This window comes from Pleurodeles waltl, chromosome 1_1 (assembly GCF_031143425.1).
Source record: "Pleurodeles waltl isolate 20211129_DDA chromosome 1_1, aPleWal1.hap1.20221129, whole genome shotgun sequence".
Lineage (NCBI taxonomy): Eukaryota > Metazoa > Chordata > Amphibia > Caudata > Salamandridae > Pleurodeles > Pleurodeles waltl.
Window position 1 is genome coordinate 143,900,711 of NC_090436.1, and position 17,702 is coordinate 143,918,412.

Consider the following 17,702-nt stretch of genomic DNA (forward strand, 5'->3'; position numbering starts at 1 on the left):
CATAAATTACTAAGAAGTTGGCCAAAAAAAAACCTTTAGTTGCTTCTATTAAGGAACTAAACATATCAATAAATCGGCAAAAATTAACCAACACTCTCCGTTTCCACATAAAAAAACAGTAACCTCACATAGTTCAATCGCAGAAATGGAACAAAAAAACAATGTCGGAAAACATATAAATAATTCCAGGGAGCAAAATATTAAAGTAGATTTAACCACCATACTCCGTAATAAATGCAAAAAAAGGACTTCCATTACGCACCAATTCATCAAAATACAAACATGTTCCTTTCACCTGAAAAATATCAGCAACGCACAAACAAATGTTCAATTACAGACACAAGCCAAAATAAAATACATGCACATTTAACACATTTTTGAAAATACGCTACAAGATAAGGGCACTTTCTTTTAAAGTTCCCTTTAATGTATCTAAACTTTACCATCCTGTCCATTTTGCAAATACAATTACCAACCGAGCATCTCTTATACTTTCCACAATAGAGTAAAATTAGGAAATAAAACTACAGATTAAATAAGCAAAAAAAGCTGATTATAGGTTTAACAAATTATTATAAATATGCTACAATATAAAAGCCCTTTCTTTTAAAGTTCCCTTTAACGTATGTACTTCTCCACCACACTCCGTAATAGTAAAAAGGGGCCTTTCATTATGCACCAATTTATCAAAATACAAACACGTTCCTTCCACCAAAAAACATATTGGCAACGCACAAACACATTTTGAATTACAAACCAAACCAAAATAAAAGCTGCAAGCACGTTCAACATAAGCAAACGAAAAGAAAAAAAAATACAAATACATTCCTTTTACCAAAAAAATATCGACAACACACAAAAATATTTTCAATTACAAATCCAACCAAAATAAAAGCTGCATACACGTTCAACATAAACGAATGAAATGAAAAAAAAATACAAACACGTTCCTTCCACCAAAAAAATATCGGCAACAAACAAAAACATTTTCAATTACAAACCCAACCAAAACAAAAGGTGTGTGCACATTCAACATAAGCAAACAAAGAGATAAAATAGTTCCAAACCAAATACTTCAACCCAATGGGGGAAAGTTTAGTGTAGGCCTTATCAAACAACTATAAAAGGAAGGACTAAAGCCAAATTAACCACTACAAAGGAAGAATTTTTATAAGACAATCAAATAAACCAATGAAAAGCCAGTGGGCAGACTGTCAGTCCACATATCGATTACTAAATGTCTCGGAGAGACAGCGCATGCACTGCCTAGGCTCGACCTAAATATGGAAATCAACAGATGGAGAGGTGCATGCGATGAGTCAGGGTTGCAGAGCCGAGAGGAAGAGAGCAGCCAGGATGAGACACCTCGGGCAGAGCTGGCCTCAGCAAGAAGAAGGAAGAGGCTGACGGTGATGGAGACAGAGGTGGAGAAAAGCCGCTGGGCCGAGATCACAAGCATAGGGCCAGGACTAAGAACAGCCAGACAACTGCTACCCTGCTGTTGAACCGAGCAATCCCAAGGAGCAGGAGGATGCTGTGGTTCACACCGTCACAACCCTGGAGGGCTGTGGCCTGCGGCAAGTACTGGAGGCCTGTGGAGTAGTCTCGAGGTGGTGGACAGCAAGGTGGCCATGTCATGAATGTGGTTCGGGGGGTATAAAAAGCACAGAGTGTATTAGAGTACATCACAGCACTGAGCACTGATATGGTGATGGGCACCCATAGGAAAGGATAGTGTTAGTATATATCTGCATCCCTCTGATCCCATGGTATTATTTGTTTGAGGGCCGCGTTACTCCTGACTCCTGCCCATAGAGAGAAAAAGAACAAAGAGGACGGGGAAGGAGTAGAGGGAGCCTGCTGAGGAGGAGAGGACATGGACCTGGAGGAACAGAATGACTTCCTTTGAGTGGAGAAAAAAAGGAAGACCAAGAGACTGAACTCTGACAAATAGCTTTGCACAAACTAATATCAATAAATCACTATAACGTGAAAAATGACTAAGGGCCTGAGTTAGATATTGGCAGACGGGTTACTGTGTCACTACGGTAACAGATATCCCGCCTGCCAAAATCTAAATCCTATTATATCCTATGGGATTTTGATTTCGGCAGACGGGATATCCGTTAGCGTTGTGACGGAGTAACCCGTCCGTCAATATCTAAATCAGGCCCTGAGCGTCTCTCTGACTAGCTGGGTTTGACCACAGTCACCCTTTCTTGTATTGTGTGCAATACAATTTTAAAGCAATGTGCTTATTACCAGTGCTTTGAGTCACAGGCTGCATCATCACTGCACTATGATAAAGAAGTCACTATTCCCCACTGCAGCAATCATCCCTCATTTCTGTTTCTCTCTGATTACACAAAAAACCTCTGTAGTAATTGCATCAACCAAATGAGGTATCATAACTTAGTGTACACAATTCATTTTCGATCAATTTCTTTAACTTTCTGTGATTTATCATCTTTCATTTAAGTGTGTGGTTTAAGACCAATTGGAATTGTTATAGATTAGTTTGTCCTTGTTTCTATTTTGTTGTGAGACCTTGGTTGCTAAAGCCCATTGATGCCTTAGGACCACTGCAGTTTGAAATTTCACCAGATATGTAAGACAGGCTTCAGTGTAGGGCATGCAACATTTGATGTTAAGGTAAATAGGGATATATGGGTAGGTTACTATTACTCTGCAATAAAGCCCGCAAGGAATCTGATAGACTACCATAGTACACTCATATTCACATTAGTAATCTGTTTTTGTAATCGTAATGGGCACAATGAAACAGGCTGTAATTGGTTTGGGATTATGTAAACCAGTTGTTATTACAGGATTTATGATGACAGACACCTGCAATTAGAGTTACATAGGTGTCCAAAACAGAAATATGTGATTAATAATGCTATAAATATATTGTAAGGATTAATAAAATTTCGTAATATCTGTGTTACGCTTGGTTTAATTGAGCTACTGTATTAACTCACAATTGCCATGTGTAGCACGAACAGAACTGGTCCTTTTAATTAGGCTTGGGTGGAGTTCAGTTCCACAAGCGGCGGAGTGCGTTAGGTCGCACTGTTTGTGCTGATTTTTAGCCCCACACACCTCAAAAGGGCACTTCTTCTTTTTTGCCATTTGAGTAGGTTTTCTACTCGAGCGGTAGCTTCCTCAACACAAACAGGTTTCTCAACGCAAGTGGTAGCGACCATCTGTAACCGCCCGCTTTGAGAAATCAAACCGGGAGGTGATCTGGAGTAAGATTTTCCTCACTCGCAGTCGCCAACTTAATGGCGGTGAGTGCAAATGAGGAAAAAAACTCTGCTCCGGTGCGTGGAGTTTTTCGCAACTCCGCGCTAGAAGCGGAGTGGGAAAAACTCTGCAAACTCCACGAGCAGAGTTAATCCCCACCCCTACTTTTACTGTGAACTGGCAAACTGAAAAGATGAGTTATACGTCTGTGTCCACATGTCCTTATCCACATATATGGGCTTCTAGGAGTGGAATGGAAAGCCAAGGACAACAGAAGCCCTCACTGTGCCAGTATCTACAGTGTGTTTATAATCTACAAAAGCATGGATTTAAAAACACCAATTAACAGCAAGGCAGAGGTCACCTCACCAGAGGAACAATGCCATTAAAGTCCAGTCAGCACAGGTTCCCCAAACAGAAAACTTTAATGTCTCAAAGGAATGTTTGATTAGAATTAAGAGTGTGACATACATAACACAGTAATGTGTTCAAGAAATGAGAGCAGCATTAAGCATGCAGCACTGAAGATTTGTGTATCTAAGTAAAAAAAGTATTAGAAAGCGCCCACCCCCCATGCCATTACACTTTATTGTGGCCTAAGATGCAACACACGCTGCACAGATCAGTTTAACACAGGGCAGAGTCACTGTAGACCAAGAGCTGTGTGTGACTCACTCGGTTGCTGCCAGACGAGGAGTCCTAGGGAGTGCATCTGAAAGGTTGACCGCTTCACCAGCTTGCATTTTCTTCAGCTGCGAAGCTTTGGGGCTCAAATTCTTTGGCCGGGCTGGGGAGTGGAGAGTGGGGAGGAGGATGAGTGTGATGAATGCCTGAATAGAATTTGGACGGGCAGTCACAGGCAGGTCTCTGCTCCTCCTGGAAGAGCTTCCTAATGTGGCTGGCCAGCCGGAGTGACACTAATTCGTTGAATAATTCCTGTGTGAAGAAGTCACATCTCATTTTGATGTTGGAGGATCCTGCTCCTTTGTTCACACATGTTGGAGGATGCTTGGGGGTGGAAATCTGCTCCTGTGTTTGCTGTGCAAGAGGTCACCTGTGCCAGCCAGAGACCCTCACTTTCATGACTCTCACAGCTTAGCTGCTCTGCCTGTGCCGGATGAGGGCCCAGGCAGAGAGAGCACAATTTGTTTTTGGTGGTGAATGTGAAGCAATATATCCAAGTGTTCGTGGCCGATGTTACTGTAACAACGAGTCAGAGAACCTGCGCTGCGGGCAGGGTAAATTGCTTCACAGGCAGATCAACAGTGCATAGATTAAGCTCTGTGCAATAGTCAGGTTTTTAGAGCACTACATGATCCCCAAATCTTGTCTAGGTGCTCTCTATTCGTGAATAATGCATTTCAGTGGGGTGATGCGGACAAAAGCATTAAAATGCGTTAGTCTAACCCCTGATGCGTGCTACTTGGCAGGGCTGTATATTTGGAGGAGTGCTTAATAGGAGCCAGTGCTTGCCGGTGCGGGGCATCTGCACTTATTTTTGGGGACCTGAGCTTATTTTTCTGTGTTAGACATTTAGAGTTAGCAAGGGAAAGATAAACACAATCAACGAAAGATGGAGGAACACAAATACAAAAAAAAAGTTACACAGGGAGAAAGGAGGAATATACAAGGGTGAAATAAAAGGGGAGAGAGTGGATTAAAGAGGCCCGAGGTGAAATGAAGTCTACACAGCTTTGCTATTCGGGCGCTGATATTTCACTGTACCGCTGTGGGCTTCTGAGCAGAGCTTTGGGCACTGGTACTCTTCCATTTATAAGTTTAGCATTGATTTGGAGTTAGGTCTATCTGTAATGGAGTCAGCAGTGCCTATGCTTGGAGTCAGCATTATCTGTAACTAAGTGAGCAATGCCCCTGTTTGGAGTCAGAACTGCCATATTTTCCTTGACTCAGGAGTGACTGGACTCAGCAGTTCATGTATGTGGAGTTAGGTGTGCTGTGACTGATTACAGCTAAATAGTAATTAAATGACAAATCAGGGAAAGAAAGGTGTTAAATCTGTGCTTGAAAATGAAATGTCACAGCCCCTCCGCCAGGAGCCTTCAGGGGTGGGAGAGTGGGAGCTTGAATGCAAGGTATGGGGAAAGGTGTAGTGTGTCGTGTGACACCCTCAATGACGACACATGACACAACATGAATGCACGCATCCGGACACCGGGCGCAGAGTTGGAGAAAAGTTCATTAAAGATTTGGACAGCAGTGTGCATGGACAGTGACTGAACTTGTCTTCATAACTTGTGTCGGCCTGGTCATTGCTGCACCATCCGCCCGGTCCTGCATTGAGACAACAACAGAATGGAGGGGGTTTCAGCTCCTAAAGCAACAACGGCTGCCCCGTGGGGTGCTGCAGCTCCTACCTCAGTCTCAGCTCTGCTCCTGGGAGAGCAGCAGTGCCTACACCACCCTCTGCTCTGCTGTTGGAGGGTAGAGCTACAGAGCCCACACCACCCTCAGCTCTGCTATCCTACACCAGTCTCATCTCTCCTCCCCCGACACAGAAGATCGGGAAGAGTCTCTCTTTGAAGGGGGAAATGGGGTAAGTATAGAGATGTTCCATGGAGTTTGCATTGTACAGGGACAGCCGCCCCCCCTCATAGTCCAGATACACCCCCAGCTTCAGAGGCCTCTCACGAGGGAACAGAGGAGTGTGAGGGGAGGTGAGAGCCCTGTACTGGCCACACTGCAACTCCACACCCCAGACTCCCCCCTCAGGTGACTCTATGATCTGTTTCTTCCTGTTTATGGACTGTGCTGCCACCCCCACAGTCCATCCTCTACCTTCCTGCAGCAGCTGCACCTCCCAGTAATGTCTGCCTGAGGTGAACCCCTTGCTCCCCAGCACACAGGTATAGAAGGTGAATCTCTCAGGGGTGTCCCGCAGAGTCTGTGGCTTGTTTGTCCCTATCAGATGTCTTAGCCCCTCAGACAGGCGAAGAAGAGGGCTTGCTGTGTCTGGATCCAGAGTCACCATCACTGTAGAGAGAAGAGCCATAATTAGTAAATTAATGCATACAAATAAATAATATAATTTATATTTTTGGTTTCATTCAGGCAAATTCCATGAGTCAGACCCATCCTAAAGGTGCCTGATGCACTGTACTGAACATTGCAATAGACCACACCTATTTGTAAGGAACAGACTGTATTGTACACTGCAATTCACAGCACCTACCTCAAAGGAGCACACTTCTATACATTGCATTAGACAACAAGTATCCAGAAGGAGTACACTATACTGTACAATATACTGCACTATACAGCACCTACCAGGAAGAAGCGTGCTTTTGTGTTCTGTAGACTAAACTATGCAGTAACTTCCTAAAAGGAGCACACTGCTGTACAACATGCTGCACTATACAGCACCTACCTGAATGGAGTGTTCCGTACTGTACAAAATACTGTATTTTCCTACAAGGAGCGCACTTCAGTGTATTATACAATGCACTAGACAGTACCTATCTAGAAGGTGTAAACTGTACTGTACTGTACTGTACACTGCACTAAACAACACCTAACTGGACGGAGTGCACTGTACAATGCACTAGACAGCATCTATTACAAAGGACTCCACTGTACTTTACACTGCACTTGGCATCACCTCTATGAAAGAAGCACATTTTACTGTACCAAATACTACAGAAAACAGAACCTATCTGGAAAAAGGGCACTGTACTATACAGTATACTGCACTATACAGCACCTACCTCGAAGGAGCACACTGTATGGTACTGCTTTAGACAGCACCTATCTCGAAGGACTATACTTTGTTGTACTGTACACTGCATTAGACAGCGCGTATCTGGAAGGACAAGAATGTACACAGTAGCAGAGAGCAACTATCTAGAAGGAGTGCAGAATACTGCACTTAACTAGCAGAACCTAAATGGAGGAAGCACACTGTATTGCACTAGACAGCACCTATCTGGAAGGAGCATATTTTAGTGTAATGTACAGTGCAGTAGACAGCACTTTTCAGTAAGGAACAAACTGCACACTACACTAGGCATCACGTATTGGGAAAGAGCACCTACCTGGATGGAGCACACTGTACTGCACTAGACAGCATCTATCTGTGAGGAGCTCACTGTACTGTACACTACACACCTATCTGGGGGAGTGCACTGTACTGTACACTGCAAGAGACAGCAGCACCTACCTCAAAGGAATACCGTGTACTTTACACTGCACATACAGCCACTATCTGAAAGGTGCACACTGCACTGTACAATATACTGAGCTATGCAGCACCTACCTTGAAGGAATTTAATATACTTTACAATATACTGCATTATACAGCAGCTCCCTGGAAGCAGCACACTGTTCTGTACCGTACATTAGGAAGCACCTATTTGGAAGAAGATCATGATAACACACACTGCACCAAACAGCACCTTTCTGGAAGGAGCACACTGTACTGTTCACTGCACTACACATCATCTATATCAAAGGAACACACTGCACCTTGCAGCAGCTATCTGAAAGGAGTGCACTGCACTAGGCAGCACCTATGTGGAAGGAGTGCACTGGAATTCCCAATGCATTAGACAACACCTAACTAGAAGCAGCACACTGTACTGTACACTGTACTACCCTATACTGCACCTACCTTAAAGGAGAGTACTGTACAATATACTGCACTATATAGTACCCACCTGGAAGGACCGCACTGTACTTATCCCTACTCTAGACAACACCTATTTGGAAGGAGGGCACAGTATTGTACACTCCACTGATATTGCATCACATAGCAGGTATCTGGTGAGCATACCAGTCTGCACTAGAAGCATCTAAATGGAAGTTGTGCGCTCTTTTGTACACTGCACTAAACAACACCTATCCAAAAGGAACACACTGTACTGTACAATATACTGTACAATACAGCATCTTCCTTACGTTAACGTGATGACTGTACAATATACTGCTTTATACATCACCTACCTGGAAGGAGCACACTGTACTGTACCCTACACTAGGCAATATCTACCTGGATGGAGCACACACTGCACACTCCACCAGACAGCACCTTTCAGGAAGGAGCACACTATAATGTACACTGCACTAGACATGGCCCTTTACAAAGGCCCACACTGTACTTTATACCAGGACCACTGGGGGCTCGCAAAACCTCCTCACGGGGTCTGCGGCTGCTTAGAAAATTAAATAATATTAACAGATTATTAAAGTTTATATAAATAAAGTGGCTACATGTACGACTACAAATATTTAAACGTACTGTAAATGTCAAGGAATTTGAAATCATAGGCTAACAATTAAATTAGTATCCTCGGATTGATTTGTGGGGGCCGTGCAGGTGCATCAAACAGAATATAGTATGGACGATGTCTGGCTTCACTTGAATTTAGAAAAGCTCCAACCTTCCTATTAAAATATTTTTTTTATTTATATTTGTTTGCAAATTAAATTAAATGTGTTATCACTTGTGTATGTGTTTGAATAATGCTTGTCTGCGTTTTTTGTATATTGTTTTGTGTTTCAAATCATTGAAAATGTTTAGGTGGGCGTCTCCGGCTTCCAGTGATGACTGAGAGGGGGGTCCCTGGATTCCAATAATGATTCAGTGGGGGTCTGTGGGTTCCAGTAATTATAAAGTGGGGTTCCACAAAATGTTGGGAACCACTGCTTTACACTGTATAAGCCGCACCTATCTTAAAGGGGCACAATGTACAGTAAACTGCAATATACAGCACCTATATGGAAGGAGCACACTGTATTGTACTGCACTAGGGAGCACCTACCTGGAAGGAACGCAGTGTACTTTACATTGCCCCAGACAGCACTAATCTCAAAGGACAGCACTGTACTTTATACTGCACTACACAGTACCCAGCTGAAAGAATATACTGCCTTATACAGCACTTATCTGGAAGGAGCACATTTTACTGTACTATACTATAAAGGACCTACCTCAAAGGACTACACTTTACAATGCACTAGACAGTGCCAGTGTAAAACAAGCACACTACTGTACAGTATACTACACTATACAGCACCTACATGGTACAAGCTCACTGCACTGTACAGCACTAGGTAGCACCTATCTTGAAGAAGAACACTTTAGGGAACTGTAAACTTCATTAGATAGTGCTAATCTGGATAGAGGCGCACTGTACTGTACACTGCACTAGGCAACACCTATCTGGAATGAGTGCACTGTTCTTGCACTGTACTTTAGACTGCCCTATACAGTAGCCATCTGAAAGGAGTACACTAAACTGTACAAAATTCTACACTGGGCAGCATCTATCTTGAAGGAGTACATTTTGGTGTGCTGTGCACTGTTTTCAATAGCATCTATCTGGGAAGAGCCCAGTGCATTGTGCAATATACTGCAATGTATCCGGAAGGACCAGTGGCGGCCGGTGACATTTGAAAGTGGTGGGGCGTAAAAGTTGGGTATGACTTATGTAGCGAGTGAAGCGAGCAAGCTTAATGGACAAACATAGGGTCCAATGTGGGGCCTCCTCCCAAGAACAAATTGAAAAAAGATTGACAAATGGTGCATTTGAATGCAAACTAATTTAGTGAGAAAGCAAGGTTTATAAAGCAGTGGGAATGTATAGTCTTGAAATATTAAAACATTAAAAACTGCCCCATATCTTTCTGCATTAATACGTTCAACAGTTACTTTAATGTGCAAATTGTACAGCATGACAACTTCAGGCCCTTTAAAGTGTATGCTTTCCCAATGTCTTGCACTGCATGCAGCATCAACTTTAGAAGAAAATGCTCTAACCAGGCATCAGGAAACACTCACAGCTGCTGGCTGCAATCAATCATACAGAAATATGTGCAGACAGACCTTTAAGTGGGATGCAAAAAGTGGGGGCTCTCTAAAAGGGAACACATAAAATACATTTCTGTGATTCCCATAGTGTGCCACCCGGCCTGTATTTTGATTTCTCTCTGAGATGGTAATCCCAGAAATATAACACAACTGACATACACCCAAGACCTGTCAGTACTATTGGCTTTGTCAATGATTGTGAGCTGTTTTAGATAAATGAGTAACAACAATGATTAGTTATAAATAATTAACATTGGAAATGGTTCAACTCTGAAATTACGAGACTGTAAATTAAATATTATTGAGGCCTATGGAAGGAGTATGGCCTTCAGTTATGTGTGCTTTATGTTAGATATGTATGCCCTTTTTCTCTTCACATCTCCTTTCTGCATGTTTTCAACCTCCTTTCTTTCCTCTTCAGCACCCTATTTTAACTCTCCCCTGAATGCCCTCCCTCGCATCACCCTCTTTTTACCACCCCAAACGTACATTGCACTCATTCACATTCAACCACTTTATTTAATTTTTCTTTTGCCTTATAAATATTTTGACCCCTGCGCACCCCTTCACACACCTTTACATTGAATTTCATTGTAACTGGAATACATGACCATTGTTCTGTGTGCTCTGCAGAGAGACCAACCCACTGACAGGCACTTTTCTTTGCCTTCAGCCTCAGCACCAGTGCTCTCAATCAAAGCCCCTCATAAACACCTTGCACGAGTCAAAGTATGTACTTTGCAAGAGTAACACAATGCCCAGAAACACAGCATGATGAAACAGCTAACTCTCTTGGGGAATGCAATATTAACAAAAATGTGAAATAAGAGGAATTAAATGGCTGACACACATTACACATATTGAAGATAGGGCCAGTTTTAATGCCATACAGCAGATAACTGCCTTTTCTGGAAGCACATATTTCTCTCCTTCCTCTTGACTCTGATATTTGGTTAAATTTCTAAAGGGAACAAGAACTCTGTTCGCCTTTTGGAACAATTTTGTGAGGAACAGATACAGCTGCTCCACTTCTAAAGGAGCCAGCGATCTGCAGCCAGGGCCTGGGGTGTCACATGGGGAAGGTTAGCGTGACAAGGGATATCACTACAATAAAAATAACACAAGATTAGTATTATAACACCGAAGACAAGGCACTAAATCACACATGCTTGCATCCACTTCTTCTGTGTGACGAATGGGGAAAGGGTGAGATCTATGCCTGTGAATGACAGATGGCTGCCCTCAATCAGGGGTGAATACTCCAACACCCAAAATCATGATGCTAAAAGCATTACTGGTCTATAGTGGCTACTGCCATAGACTACAATGGAAATTACGGGCTTTAGAGTAGTCAGCCATGCATTGTGTGTCACAGTGTAGAAAGTTGATTTCCTGCCAGGCTTCCGGCTCGTGCTTGAAAGTGAGGCGGGGCAGGAAGCCTGGGACAGACAGTTCAGTATTAAATGCATTGATTTGTTTAGAGATATGACCCTTTTTTAATATAAATGTGTAGGAATTTCAGAGCGGTGCATCCCCTCAACCCTAAAAGAGAAACCGCCCCTGGGAAAGACCATACTGCGCAATATACTGCATTATACACTATATACCTAGAAAGAACACTTCGTACTGTGTGCTGCCCTTGGCAGCACCTATCTGGAAAGAGGTCATTGTACCGTGCACTGCACTAAACAGCACCTGTCTCGAAAGAGCGCTAAATACTGTACACTACACTAGACAGTACCTATCTGCAAAATGTGGAAATTACTGTACACTGCACTAGACAGCATCTATTTGGAATGGAGACTTTACTGTGCACTGCACTAGGCAGCACTTATCCAGAAAGAACCAAAGATACTGCACTAAACAACATTTGCCTGGAAGGAGTGCATTGTGCTATGCAATATGCTGCATTACTTGCCACCTACCTGGAAGGAACATACTATACAGTACAGCAGTAGACAGCGCCTATCTCAAAGGACCACATTGGAGTTTACATTGCCATACACAGCACATATATCAAAGGACCACACTGTAGAATATACTGCACTATACACCACCTTCCTGGAAGAAGTGCACTGTACTGTACTCGAGGCACCTATATGGAAGGAGCACACTGTACTACATTACACAGAATCTAACTGGAAGGAGAACACTTTAATGTACTTAACAGATGGAAACACACTGTACTGCACAATATACTACACTGTAAAGCACATACTTGGAAGGGGCACAGTGTACGGTACTGCATTACCAGCATATAAACTGCCACAAAAGCTCTGGTTTTGTCAGACTGGAGTACGGGAATGCCACCCCACAGGCACCCCAAAATCATACTTCATCCCAGTGAGAGCCACTCAAAATGCAGCAGCAAAGATGGTCGTCTACAATCACATTTCCCCCTCACTGAAAAATCTAAAGTGGCTGCATGTCCCACCCCCAAAGTACTACACACTTGTAAACCAATCTATCTCACGTCCAAACTAACAAGGGCAGTCCAAACGAGAAATCTAGGAAGCTCCAACACTATACAGCACTTACCCTGAAGGAGCACACTGTACAGTACTGCACTAGACATCACTGATCTGGAAGGAGCTAGCTTTACTGTGCCGTACACATCACTAGACAGTACCTAGCTGTGAGGATGACACTGTACTGTACAGTGCACTAGACAGCACCTATCTGGAAGAGCGCACTATACAGTGTGGTACTCTAGCGAGCACCTATCTTGAAGAACTGCTCTGCACACTGCTCTAGCAGATCATATCTGGGAGGAGCCCACTGTAATGTACTGCACTAGACAGCACCTGTCTATAAGAAGTGCACTTTAGTGGATACTGTACTGGACCGCACCTGTTAGTAAGAAGCACACTGTATTAGACAGCACCTATCTATAAGGACTGCACAGTACTGTAGACTGCACTAGGCAGCACCCATCTGGAAGGAGTGCATTGTACTTTACGATATACAGCAATATAAAGCACCTATCTAGAAGGAGCGCACTGTACTGTACTGCACTATACAGCACCTATCTGAATGAGCATAGAAGTGCTTTTCACAAAGGTTTATTGTAGAAGAAGCATTGCAAACATGAGTAATATGGAACATAAAGTGTATGGAATCTAGTTGAAACAAGATCACGTCAGTGCATTACAGTACAGAGTACAGTGCAGGCAGTGCAGTGTGCTAGAGAACTTACCATATTAAACAGACCATTGTACTGGAATGCCTGCTGTACTAAAAACTGTGCAACATGATAGACTGCAATATACAGCTCACTTTACACCAGAGAACACTGCAGACAGTGCACTTTACTAAATGGGAGAGTGCACTAGACAGCTCAGTGTACTGTAGATAACATTGCTATCAGCACACTGTGCTGGGTGCCCACTGTACTAAGCAGATCACTGCAATAGATGGTAGACTGCAATAAAAAGGTCACTGTACCACAGAACACACTGCAGACTTTACACGCTGTGCTAGGAGGCCACTGTACTACAGAGGACACTGTGTAGTATACAACCCATTGCATTACACAGGACACTGTGCAAAGAGCTAGAACATCTACTATACCAGCTAGTAGACTGTACCAGGTGATAGACTGCACTACACAGCTCACTGTACTACAGAAGACACTACAGACAGTACACTATACTAAATGGTAGCGTGCACTAGACAGCTCATTGTACTGCAGATCACGTTACTACCAGTACACTGCTAGGTGCCCACTGTACTGCGATTGTTGAAGTATATGGTGCTAAAATGATGACAGTTCTGCGGGTGCTGAAGAGAAGCCAGTTGAATATCTTCTTCAGCATCATAAGTGTGTGGAAACAGGTAGTGGAGACTGTGTGTACTTGGTCTATCACAGAGAGTTTGTTGTCAACTAGTATTCCATGGTTCTTTGCATCAGTGGTTGTGTTGTGTGTAGATCCGAGACCACCAGGCCACCATGTGGAGTCCCATTGGGCGTGTCTTTATCGAAGATGGCTACTTCCATGTTGTCTGTGTTGAGCTTGAGGTAGTTGTTTTTTCATCTATCTGGCGCCTTCGAACATGCAGGAGGAGATGTTGGCTTAGGTGTTCGATGCTTTGTTAGTGAGGAAAAGGATGTGCTGGATGGCGTCTGTGAGGATTTGGGTGCACTATATGGCATGGCTGGAATCCAGTCAGGTATGTTTACTTAACCTTAAACTCAACCCAGGGTAGCTGTGAGCAGTAAGTCTTAGCAAAGGAACAATGAGTAAAGCATTTAATAGCAATAAACAACAGAATAAGAAAGTCACACGACAGGGAAGAAATAAGACACCAAGTTATAAAAATAGAGAAGATTTTAAAACATTTTAGAGACCTTAACCATCAAAATCCACCAGAGGGTTCCAGAGATACAGATTTTAAAAATAATAAATAACTTTCATATCAACAGCAAACAAGCATTTGCCAACAAAAAGTTTGGAAACTTTTGAAAAGGTTGTAAAAGTTAGTTTGACAACTCCAGCCTTGATTGGGGAACATTATAGGCTGCACTACACAGCTCACTGTACACCAGAGGCCTCGTTGACATCCAGAGGGCCATAAAGAACACTTTGGACAGTTACCTGGCCGCCAGAGCGGTTTTAGACCAAGATCCAAACTTTACAGGATGACGGCCATAGACGACAATGGAGTGGTCTTGATTCTGAGGGATGCAGGCTAAAGATATTCAAGGATGCTGGTGTGCAGTCGATTGGGGTGAAGTATGGACGAGTCTTTGGTCCACAGGTGAGTGAGGGGAACTGTTCGGATCTCGGGGTCCAACGAAGTCCTCTTTGCAGGGTTCTACGGGCTGCTGATGCAGACCTTGCATCTTTGCAACACAGTGGTCACAGTGCAAAACGTTGGTGGGGGCTAGTGTCCCTCTTGGTTGACAAATCCAGTCACAACCAAAACCCACAGGTCCAGCAGATATAGGTGCACCTTTTGGCTATCTCCAAATTGTCCTTTGGGGTACCCGACATCCAGCAGTGGCAAAACATCTGCAGTGGCTACCAGAGATGCGACTTGGGCTCTTTCAGCTTCTATGTCCTCAGTGTCAATCTGGATAGTCAGCCAACTGACCCTTGGAGTGTCTGCTTCGGACTGGGGCCGGGAATCAGCATTTCCCCAAGCCAGGCATACATAACAGGGTCCAAACTCCACTAGCCCAAAGTGCAGCAGGTGCAGTTATTCCGGCATCATAGCCTCTATTTGTGCTCTTCTTTTCATCTTCCTTCCAAGTCCAGCGAATGCTGAGGGTCAATGTGCCAGGGGTGCCATATTTGACCACGAGGTCACTACCCAATGGGCTACTGGGTCACCAACTACTTAAAATGAAGTTACTGTGATGTGTGGCATCTGGCTATCCCAGAAGATCACATTCTTGCTCCCCTTCAAGATGGCATGACCCTTCCTCAGTCGTCAGAAGCAAGGCAGTCAATCCTAGAGGAAAGACTATCTGAGGGCAACAAACTTACAGTAAAACTGATTTGGGGGTGAGTTTCTTCTCTTTGGCCCTGTCTTCAGGCTGTCTACAGGAAATAAAAGGCATCCTATTCAGGGGTGTTCGGCCAGGCAGCCCATCAAAGGGCTTCTCCCTTGAAGCATGGCTCTGGACTAACCCCCAAAGAGGCCATCCTTGCAGAGGAGGTGACAGCTTGCTGCTGTGGCACTGCCTTTGTTCCTGAGCCTGGGAGGAATTCATACATCTTCCCAAGCTGTCAGAAAGCTGTCTGTGTCTATATCTTTGTGAGGCTACTGAGGAAAGAGAGCATAGAGCAGCAACTTTCTAAAAGGTACATACCTTTAATAGCGACATTATGTTCGACCTGGGCATCAGGTTGCATTTAATGCCACAAATAATTTGATACCTTACATGACCCAGTTTGCTTGCCCCAGTCAAACGTTAGCCGGGTTGGGATGCCACCCAGTAATTATGTATTAGCTAATGGGGCTACCAACATCACCCACAGCAAAACAACAATTTGGAAGTGTTGCTGTTAAGACATATTGTAAAATATATGTCTTACTTAACAAAATATAGCTCCCTGCCACAGGACTCTAAAGGCCTTCCATAGGGGACACTTATTTTAAGGGGTAGGGTGGCTTTGCCATTGGTTTAAATGGCAAAATTGAACTGGCAGTGAAAACACCGTCATTTCAGTCTGCAGTGGCAGGCTTGGAGCCATTTTATACCTTGTCACACAAAGGGTGGCACAAACAGTGCTGCAGCCTTGAGTGGACAATCTGTCTTACATGCCCTGGGTCCCATATACTAGGGACTTCTAAGTAAGTCAGGCCTTGCCAATTATGTGTATCCAATTTGACATGCAATTTGTATAGGGTTAAAACACTGGCACTGAGTTCTGGTTAGCAGGCATCAGTGCACCTTCAGAGTGAAAAAAGACAGCAGCTAATAGTCCAAGTGTTGGAAAAAGTGGGGTGAAATCTGCAAAAAGCCTGTTTCCTTACGCTGCCTGTATAAGATATAAGGTTGATTCTGTAAGCGTACGTTATGCTGGCGAATGCGGCCATGTAGGCATTGAACAGCTTAGGACTGAATGAGGATCCTTGCGGTATACCACAGATGAGATTGGCAGCGGCTGAGATGACAGGAGACACATTGACCGATTGTGTGTGGCAATGAACAGATCCTGCGGAGCATTGGTCCTTGAATTTCAGCATGGTGTAGGCAATGGATGAGGATGGTGTGGGAGACAGTATCAAGGGGGGCGGATAAGTTCGGAAGGATGAGGGCAGCAGTGTCTCCTCGGACTGAGTGGTGTTGAGGAGGCTGTTGATGCGAGAGGCTAGACGGTTTTTCATGATCTTCTCCATGACTTTTGCCAAGAAAGGTAGCATGTAGATGAGCCAGTACTACACTAGACATTGCTCTCTACTAGGTGGTGGACTGCACTAGATTACTCATGGTACTAAACTGCACACTGCACTATGGCACTCTTTGTATTAGAGAGAACAGTGCACTAAATGGTACACTGCACTAGACAGCACACTGTATTGGAGGCCCCACTTTACTACACAATGGGGTAGCTACTACAATGAGCAGTACAGTAAACAGCACCCTGTACTGAAGATCCCACTGTATTAGAGAGCATGCGGCATTTGAGAGAGCATGCTGTACTAAACTGCACAACTGCACTAGAGTGCACTGTTGGCTATACAGCACACTGCTTAGATGATACTCAATAATACACTGTGCACCTTAGTATACAGCTCAATGTACATTGCATTAGATAGCATACCGTACAAGATGGTCCACAGCTCAAGACAGCACACTGCAAAGAACCACTGTACTTGATGTTCAGCTGCACAACATATCACAAAGAAAAGACAGCACACTGCAGTAAATGGCACCAAGTAGATCATTGTGCGGTTCAGTAGAAGGAACACTGTGCAAAGCAGCACTCTGCTCTTCACTCTGAGGTCTTGCACCTTGGAAGCTCTGAGCTCCTGCACTTTGAAGTCTTTGAGCTCCTGCACCGTGGCGTCTCCACACAAAGCACAATGGTAGGCAGCATACTGCACTGGGTTTTATGCTGCACTAAACTCTCCCAAGAGAACAGGCGCTGTAGGCCACATACACTGACCTGGGGCTATTTTT

The 17,702-nt window shown here is 43.9% G+C and overlaps 1 protein-coding gene across 1 annotated transcript in view; it reads right to left on the reverse strand.

Moving 5' to 3' along the window:
• Positions 1 to 3,652: 3,652 nt before the first annotated feature.
• The window catches only part of LOC138276496 (E3 ubiquitin-protein ligase TRIM39-like), a 95,855-nt gene continuing 81,805 nt past the window's right edge, over positions 3,653 to 17,702 (reverse strand). The window contains exon 6 of the mRNA XM_069219201.1: positions 3,653 to 6,237. Within this exon, the coding sequence (XP_069075302.1) occupies positions 5,729 to 6,237 (509 nt within the window). The 3' untranslated portion in view covers positions 3,653 to 5,728. The remainder of the gene's footprint in view (positions 6,238 to 17,702) is intronic.